Raw genomic sequence first — 9,800 nt, forward strand, 5'->3', positions numbered from 1 at the left:
TGAAACAATATTAAAGCTTAAATCACACATTGATCCTAATACCTTAATAGTGGGAGACTTCAACACTCCACTCTCACCAAGGGACAGATCAACTAGACAGAAAACAAATAGGGAAATAAAAACACTTACAGAGTTCCTAAATCAAATGGAACTAATAGACGTCTACAGATCTTTTCATCCAAACTCAAAATAGTATACCTTCTTTTCAGCACTGCATGGAACCTTCTCCAAAATAGACCATATAGTTGGTCATAAAGCCAGCCTCAACAGATACAAAAAGATTGAAATAATCCCTTGTATTCTATCTGACCCCCATGGACTAAAGCTGGACCTCAACAACAACAGAAATAACAAAAAGCCGACACACACATGGAATCTGAAGAACTTGTTACTCAATGACAGCTGGGTTAAGGAAGAAATAAAGAAAGAAATTAAAGACTTCCTAGAATTTAATGAAAATTGAAGGCACAACATACTCAAATTTATGGGACACATTGAAAGCAGTGTTCAGAGGAAAATTTATAGCACTAAGTGCCTGCAAGAAGAAATTTGTAACATCACATACAAACAACTTAATGGCCCAACTGAAAACCCTAGAAAAAAAAGAAGCAGATACACCCAAGAGGAGCAGACGGCTGGAAATAATCAAACTCAGGGCTGAAATCAATCAGTTAGAAACAAATAAAACTATTCAAAGAATCAATGAAAAAAAAAAGCTGGTTATTTGAGAAAATCAACCAGATAGACAAACCCGTAGCCAAACTAACTAAAAAGCAGAGAGAATCTATCCAAATCAGCAAAATCAGAAATGAAAAGGGTGACATAACTACAGACGCTGAGGAATTTAAAATAATCAGTAGGTCATACTACAAAAGTCTATATGCCACAAAATTTGAAAACCTAAATGAAATGGACAATTTTCTTGATAGATTCCATCTTCCAACATCAAGTCAAGATCATGTAGAAAGACTGAATAGCCCTATATCCCCCAAGGAAATTGAAGCAGTCATTCACAGTCTCCCCTTCAAAAACAGCTCTGGGCCAGATGGTTTCAGCGCAGAATTCTACCAGACCTTCAAAGAAGTGCCAACACCAATTCTCCTCAAACTATTCCACAAAATAGAAACAGAAGGTACATTACCAAACTTATTCTATGAAGCGACAGTCACCCTGATACCTAAACCACACAAAGACTCAACAAAAAATAAAACTTCAGACCTATCTCTCTTATGAACATTGACGCAAAAATACTCAATAAAATACTTGCAAACCAAATCCAAGAACACATCAAAGATATCATCCACCATCATCCCAGGCTTGCAAGGGTGGTTCAACATACGGAAATCCATCAATGTCATCCACCACATAAACAAATTGAAGGAGAAAAACCACATGATCGTCTCCTTAGATGCTGAAAAAGCATTCGACAAAGTCCAACACCCATTCATGTTTAAAGACTTGGACAGATCAGGGATACAAGGCACATATCTAAACATAGTAAAGGCAATATACAGCAAGCCTATAGCCAACATCAAACTCAATGGAGAGAAACTTAAGTCAATCCCACTGAACTCAGGGACAAGACAAGGCTTCCCACTCTCTCCATACCTCTTCAACATAGTTCTTGAAGTCCTAACCAGAGCAATAACACAACTAAAGGAAATCAAGGAGATACAAATCGGAAAGGAAGAGGTCAAAGTGTCACTATTCGCAGATGATATGATAGTATATATGAGTGACCCCAAAAATTCAACCAGTGAACTCCTCCAGCTGATAAACACCTTCAGCAAAATGGCAGGATACAAAATCAACTCAAAAAAATCAGAAGCCCTCCTGTATACCAAAGACAAAAGGGCCGAGAAAGAAATTAGGGAAACAGCACCCTTCACAATAGCCACTAACCACATAAAGTACCTTGGGGTGACACTAAACAAGCAAGTGAAAGACCTTTTTGAGAAAAACTTCAAGTCTCTCAAGAAAGAAATTGAAGAAGATCTCAGAAGATGGAAAGATCTCCCGTGCTCATGGAATGGTAGGATTAACATTGTGAAAATGGCCATCCTGCCAGTAGGAATCTACAGATTCAATGCAATTCCCATCAAAATACCAACTCAATTCTTTACAGACCTTGAAAAAAAAGATTCTCAGCTTCATATGGAGAAACAAAAAACCCAGAATCACCAAAATAATCCTGTACAACAACAGATCATCTGGAGGTATCTCCATCCCCGATCTCAAGTTATACTACAGAGCAATAGTAATAAAAACTGCATGGTATTGGCATAAAAACAGAAAGGAGGATCAATGGAACTGCATAGAAGACCCAGAAATAAACCCACACACCTATGAATACTCCATTTTTGACAAAGAAACCAAAACCATTCAATGGAAAAAAGACAGCATCTTCAACAAATGGTGCTGGTCCAACTGGATGTCTACATACAGAAAAATGAAAATAGATCCATACTTATCCCCCTGCACAAAACTAAAGTCCAAGTGGATCAAAGACCTCAACATAAAACCAGACACTGTAAATCTGTTGGAAAAGTGGGGAACAGCCTAGAACTCATTGGCACAGGAGACAACTTCCTGAACAGAACATCAACAGCACAGGCTCTAAGAGCAACAATCAATAAATGGGACCTCATGAAACTGAAAAGCTTCTGTAAAGCAAAGGACACCGTCATCAAAACAAAACGACTGCCTACAGATTGGGAAAGAATCTTCACTAACCCTTTATCTGACAGAGGACTAATATCCAGTATATACAAAATACTAAAGAAGCTGAAAAGCAGCAAACCAAGTAATCCAATTAAAAGATGGGGAACAGAGCTAAACAGAGAATTCTCTGTAGAGGAATATCAAATGGCAGAGAAACACTTAAAGAAATGCTCAACATCGTTAGCCATCAGGGAAATGCAAATTAAAAAGACCCTGAGATTTCACCTTACACCCATCAGAATGGCCAAGATGAAAAACTCAAGTGACAACACATGCTGGAGAGGTCGTGGAGAAAGGGGAACCCTCCTCCATTCCTGCTGGGAATGTAAACTGGTACAACCACTCTGGAAATCTATCTGGCGCTTTCTCAGACAATTAGGAATAGTGCTTCCTCAAGACCCAGCTATACCACTGCTAGGTATATACCCAAACTTTGCTCAAGTACACAAAAGGGATACTTGCTCAACCATGTTTATAGCAGCTTTATTTGTAATAGCCAGAACCTGGAAACAACCCAGATGTTCATCAATGGAGGAATGGGTACAGAAATTGTGGTATTTTTACACAATGGAATACTACTCAGCAATCAAAAAGGAGGAAATCATGAAATTTGCAGGCAAATGGTGGGATCTAGAAAAGATCATTCTGAGTGAAATATCCCAGAAAGTGAAAGACAAACATGGTATATACTCACCTATATAGACCTTTAAGATATGATAAACATAATGAAATCTATACACCTAAAAAAGATAATCAAAAGAGCGGACATGGGATAAGATGATCAATCCTTGTTTAGAAAGACAGATGGGATGTGCATTGAACTTATGACAGGAGTCTACTGACCACATCTGAAAGACTCTAACTAGCAGTGTTTTCAGTGTAGATACAAAGACTCATGACCAAACCTTCGGCAGAGTACAAAGAATCATGCGAAAGAAGGGGAGTTAGTTTGATGGGGAAAGGCTAGGAGCTCCACAAGGACCAAATATATCTGGGCACAGGGTCTTTTCAGAGACTGACATTCAACCAAGGACCATGTATGGATATAACCTAGAACCTCTGCTCAGATGTAGCCTGTGGTAGCTCAGTAACCAATTGGTTTCCCATAGTGAGGGGAACAAGGACTATTTCTAACAGGAACTCTATGACTGGCTCTTTGACCTCCCCACCCCCCAAGGGAGGAGCAGTCCTGTTAGGCCACAGAGGAGGGCTTTGCAGCCAGTCCTGAAGATACCTGATAAAACAGGATCAGATGAATGGGGAGGAGGTCCCCCCCATCAGTGGACTTGGAAAGGGGCATGGTGGAGATGAGGGAAGGAGGGTGGAATTGGGAGGGAATGAGGCAGCGGGATACAGCTGGGATACAGAGTTAATAAAATGTAACTGATAAGAAAAAAATAAAATTAAATTAAAAAAGTTATTTATTCATGTCCTCTTTAAAGGTGTCTATTTGTTTGTTTGGATTTTCCCTTTAGTTTTCCAGACTACAAGGGAAGAACATGCTTTCGGTTCTAACTTGACTTGATATCTTGGGGTGGGTGGTTGGGTAGGGCTGCCTTTCTCTGAGAATTAGGGGAGTGGAATAGGAAAAACAAGAAGGAAGGGGGTGACTGGGGTAAAAAGTGGGAGGGGCTACCACTGAACTGTAAAATGAATAAATAAAATTAAAATAAAAGGAACTAAAATGGAAAAATTATACATGTTATTTATTCCTAAACAATGAAAGCATTCATGAAAGTGTTCAGTTAAAAATCACACGTAAATATAAAAGACTATTAACATTTTAACATCAACTTTCTGATACATGTTTTGTAAAAAGAAAAAACTAAACTATAATTCCTCTAACATTTAACTTTACTTTATTTCTTTTCAACTGCTGCTGAAATACTGTCCCATGCAACAGTTTTCAGATGGAGGAAGCTCACCACATACCAAGGGCAGACAGAGATTACCTCAAATTGGATTGTATTTCCTACAGACAAGAGGATAAAGAGACAGACAGAGACACAGAAAGTAAGGAAACATTCACTTTATTAGCATAGTCAGTTCAGAGGGATAATGATGTTTAGTTGGCAGCAATGGTGTTCTGGATCCAGTCTACATAGTTACAGACCTTGGTGTAGACGCCAGGGTTGTTCTTCTGCGCACAGCCATAGCCCCAGGAGACAACACCCTGGAGCTGTCCATTGCAGACCACAGGGCCACCAGAGTCACCCTGGCATGAAGGAATACAGCATTTAGGGAAGAGCCATGTACAAAAAGAACCATAGCTAATCCAACTTGACGATGCTATGATAGCCATCCTTTGCTTCCATTTGTCAGCGCTTCCTCTATTCTTACTAACATGACAAAAATAACATCCAGAATAAACCTCCTCACTCTTTCATAAACCCACTAAAGGAAAACTTCTTCCACCATACACTTGGAGCTTCCATTCCCACTACTAAGAAAACAAGGTATTTCTATGGGAAGAGAGCCAATTACCTGGCAGGAATCTTTGCCTCCCTCCAAGAAGCCAACACAGATCATGTTATTGGTGATCTTTCCAGTATAGGAGGCTTCACAAGCAGCCTGAGACAGCACTGGTGCATCCAGGCACTGCAGCAGGTCTGGGTTCTTTACTGTGAGGGAAGGATAAGAAAGAAATGAGATTTAGACTAGGCTAGGAATCAACATTTTGGTACTGAACACTATATGACCCATGGAGCATTCTTAAAGAGAGTAAGGCCCAGCAAAAAATGTAGACCCCAGAATAGTCCTTACTGTTGTTTTTCCTGGAAGCAGTAATGGCACATTCTGCATCTCTCCTGTGTACGGTTTGGGATCATTCTGTGAACACATATTCCTGTACCCACTGCAGGATCTTGTGTATACTGGTACTTGCAATGTACTTATATCATAAAAAGCTTAGAAACTTACTTGATCTGAAAAGTTGTAAAGAATGCTAATGAATTGTCTTACCTCCAGAGCTCAGGGTGTTGCCCCAGCCAGAGATGAGGCACTGAGTGCCAGCACATACACAGGATGTGGGCAGAGCTACAGTGGCCACTCGGGCATTGAGGGTCACAGGGGACGAGAGCTTGATCAGCATGATGTCATTGTCCAGGGTCCTTGAATTATAGTTGGGGTGCCTGATGACCTTGGCAGAATTGACAAACTGTTCATTGCCCTCAAGGACATTGATGTTGTGTTCTCCCAGTCTCACTTGGATGCGGCTATTGGAAAGAGAGGCATGTTAGAGACGTCCTCACCAATGCTTCAAACCCTCCAGAGTTATTACACTCTTTGCTGAGTGAGTCTGGAGTGGGGAGGAGGCCTAGTTTAGAATAACAGGTGTTGCACTGGTGTGGCGTGCAGGTGCTGCTGTGAGAACCAATTCCTGTCTGCTTCAAAGACAGGTGAGGAGAAGGACTGTAGCTGGAGGTTAGACATCAACCTGCTGTCCCTCCTTTGTATGCAAAATAGATTCTTGTATCTTCATTATTTCTCTGTGTGTTTGCAAAGTTTAAGCCATACCATATCATTAAGAACTATTAATCTAGTGGCTCTAGTACAGTTTGGGATAAGAATAGCGTGGTCCATGTGGCTGTGGTACCTCTCAACTTGGTATGAATTCACTTTCTGAGTTTCTTTTCTTGATTTTCTGACTGATAATCTGGCTGATTCTGATGCATGTTCAGGTTTTATATACCATGATATAGAATTGACTTTAAGTTCTCTATATGCAGTGAAATTAATTGAAAAGGAGAGTTTTAAAAAGAGTACAGATTGTCCACACTCATTGAAAATGTTTGTCATCCCGAAAAAGAACCCAGTGTTACAATTTCTGAAAGTCTTTTTTGTGACTTCGTGTTTGGTATTGTATCCCGAATTCAACTTTCCGTGCTTTCGTTACCTATACCATTGATTTATTTTGGATGGTTTAGGGGTGTTGAAAGATTCCTATTCTGTATCCTTATTCTCTCCAACCTCATGAAATAAGCTACAGTCAGTAATCTTTCTCTCTCTTTCTGACATTTCCCATTCAATTTATGATTTCAGTTATTGCCTGGTTTTATACAATGCCCCTAGAAAAGTCAAGTGTCTGATTGTATAGGTGGGCCCATCACTTACGACTTGTAGCAGTGAGCTGCAGACACCACCCACTGGTTATTGATGAGGGACCCTCCACAGAAGTGGTAGCCAGAGTTCAGGGACACCTGGTAGGGGACAGAATGCTTCTGGCAGGTGTATCCTCCAACAATCTTGTCATCATCATCAACAGGGAAAGCAACTTGCATAAAGATAAAAGATCATTGATAAGATAATCAGTCAAGGTACTGGAAGGTGGAAACCCCAGGCCTCTGCCAGCTTTCAGCTAATTAGGAGTTCTTAATGAGTACCATAAATGAAGGCAAGAAGGTACCACTATATCACCAGTAAGGATAGAACAGTATGTCTGAAATATAGAGTCCAGGACAAAAGAAAAATACTCTGTAGGTGACTGCTTTTTGATACTTTATTATAGGTAGGCTAAGTGAAGCTCTCAGCATTTAGAAATAGGGGGTACAGTTGGTTGTCTAATACACTGCCTGCTTTGATCTCATGTTTACTCTTCATTTACACCCTGTGGATAACAAAGCTTAAGAGTTTTAGTGTGGTTGGGAAAATTTTGGAAAATATCCTGGATATGAAGAGATTTAAGCATCTTTGTTTATAAGTCTCCAATTCACATTGGCATTAAAAAATAATAATATAGTGCCGCAATATCCTTCTTAATACGAAGTCACTGTCTCAGACACTTAAGGTCAGAATTTTAAGGAGGATTTTAACCACCAATTTAGGAGTATTCCTCTGTTAATAGAAGTATGGCTGAGGTATCCTCAAGCTGTTGAGGCCAAGCAGGAGGCTTGCTGATGCTTTTCATGGAACCACCATGTCTTTCTTTTTCAGACTCTCTGATCACACAATAGATCATAGCAGAAGGGGTAAGTAAATTTAGCCTTTCAGAGAAGTCTGAAAGATTGGAACCATACCTACTCTTAGGGGAAGAAATGACATTGGTGTACAGAGGGTGAAAAAGCAGACTTGGTGGTGGGGTTCATGGCTCCAAGAGGAAGGAAGAGAAGTAAGTGGGTTAAAGCATGGAACTCACCAGCAGCTCCCACAAGGGCCAGGAACAGGAGAGCACGCATTGTGGCGAAGGTAGTGAGCACTGGAGGAGGTCTGCTTTATATCCCAACAGAGGGAGAAGGAGGGACTAAGGAGAGGGCCCCCACTGCTCCTACACCAGCACACCTGTGGGATTTCCTTCCCAGAGTTTTACATCATCTCTGCTCTGTTTGTCTACTCTGTGGGTAAATGAGGTGCATGTGATATGGAAACTTTCCCTCTTGGTGCACACAGGAAAGGAGTTGATTCTTGAAAGGAGATCTTGCAAAAACAGTGGAAACATAGACTCTGTGCAGCTGGGCCTTCTCAAGCTGATCTATAGTGGCTAGGTGGTAGAGAATGCCATGGACCTTAGATAAACCCAAACTTCACCAGAAGCTCTTTCATTTACTGTGAGAAAGACCTGGAAATAATAGATATGTGGCTATTCAAGGATTTGAAGAAGAAAGAGGAGAAACAATGTATCTGTATGTAATAACTATGAGATGATGATTTTTTCATTATTTTATTTATTTATTTGATTTATCCTGATTGCAGTGCAATCCCTCCTTACCTCCCCTTAACATCCTCCTACCTTCATCCCCAATCCCCTTTCCCTTCTCCTCAGAAATGGGGAGCCCTAATCAATTAATTTGCATCAGGCCTAAGCACATTCTTTTTCACAGAGACCAAACAAGGCAGCCCATCTATGGGACAGTGATTCTATAGCAGGCAACTCCATACATGTTATTGAGAGCCCCCAGGACCATTGTTAGGATGCCCACAGGATGACCAAGCTGACCACCAGCTACATATATTTAGGAGGCATAAGTCAGTCCAGACATGCTCTTTGGTTGGTGGTTCAGTCTCTGTGAGCACCAAAGGGTCTAGGTTAGTTAACTCAGTTGGTTCTTTAACCCTTGAGGAATCTCTCTGTCTTTCCCCCAGCACTTCCACAAGATTCCCTGAATCCTAACCCTAATGTTTGGCTTTGAGTCTCAGTTTTGATCCACTGCTGTATGGAGGCTCTCAAAAGACTGTTATGCTAGGCTCCTGCCTGCAAGCATAACAGAGTATCATTAATAGTGTCAGGGGTTTGCTCTCTTCCAAAGGCTGGGTCTCAGTTTGGGGCAGTCATTGCTTGGCCATTCTCTCAATCTCTGCTCAATTTTTATCCCAGCACATCTTGTGGGCAGGGTAAATTTGGGTTGAAGGTTTTTGGGGAGGGTTAGTGTCTCCCTCCTTAGGCTGGAAGTCCTGCCTGGCTACAGGAGATAGTCATATCAGTCCCCATGTCCCCTGCTGCTGGGAGTCTCAGCTTAAGTCACCCCCTGTCCTCCCAGGAGCCTACTTCATGGAAAGTCACCAGCTTGTCCCAGAGATGTCCCAACCATCGGTTTTTCTTCTCTCTCCCTACCATCTTACCTCCTTCCACTCCTCTACCCACACCTGATACCCACATTAGGTATCCTCCCTACTCCCTCTCCCACTCAGGTTCCTCTCCATTCATATTTGTTGTCTGTTTCTGAGTGATATTCAAGCATCCTCCCTTGGAACCTCCTTGTTACTTAGCTCCTTTGGGTTTGTAGGTTGTAAAATGGTTATCCTGTACTATTTAGATAATACACACTTATAAGTGAGTACATACCATGTGTGTCCTTGTGGGTCTTGGTTACCTCACTCAGGATCATGTTTTCTAGTTCTATCCATTTGCTGGGAAATTTTAATAGCTGTGTAGTATTGTATTGTTTAAATGTACCACATTTTCTTTCCCATTCTTTAGTTAAGGGACAATTGGGTTGTTTCCAGTTTCTGCATATAATGAATAACGCTGCTGTGAACATAGGTGAGCAAATGTCCTTGTGTTATGATGGAACATGTTTTGGGAATATGCTCAGGAGTGGTGTAGCTGGGTCTTAAGGCAGAGCTATTCCCAATTTTGTTTTGAG

At 41.0% G+C, this 9,800-nt stretch overlaps 1 protein-coding gene across 1 annotated transcript; it reads right to left on the bottom strand.

Moving 5' to 3' along the window:
- Nucleotides 1–4,735: 4,735 nt before the first annotated feature.
- On the bottom strand, nt 4,736–7,895 carry LOC129669922 (anionic trypsin-2). Its single transcript, XM_055598299.1, has 5 exons — nt 7,856–7,895; nt 6,835–6,994; nt 5,683–5,936; nt 5,206–5,342; nt 4,736–4,936 (listed from the first exon to the last, which is right to left on the bottom strand). Exons 1-5 carry the CDS (start codon nt 7,893–7,895, stop codon nt 4,787–4,789), a joined length of 741 nt encoding a protein of 246 aa, XP_055454274.1. The 3' UTR covers nt 4,736–4,786.
- Nucleotides 7,896–9,800: the final 1,905 nt, after the last annotated feature.

Source organism: Psammomys obesus, unplaced genomic scaffold (assembly GCF_907164565.1).
Source record: "Psammomys obesus unplaced genomic scaffold, mPsaObe1.curated_primary_1811, whole genome shotgun sequence".
Taxonomy (NCBI): Eukaryota; Metazoa; Chordata; class Mammalia; order Rodentia; family Muridae; genus Psammomys; species Psammomys obesus.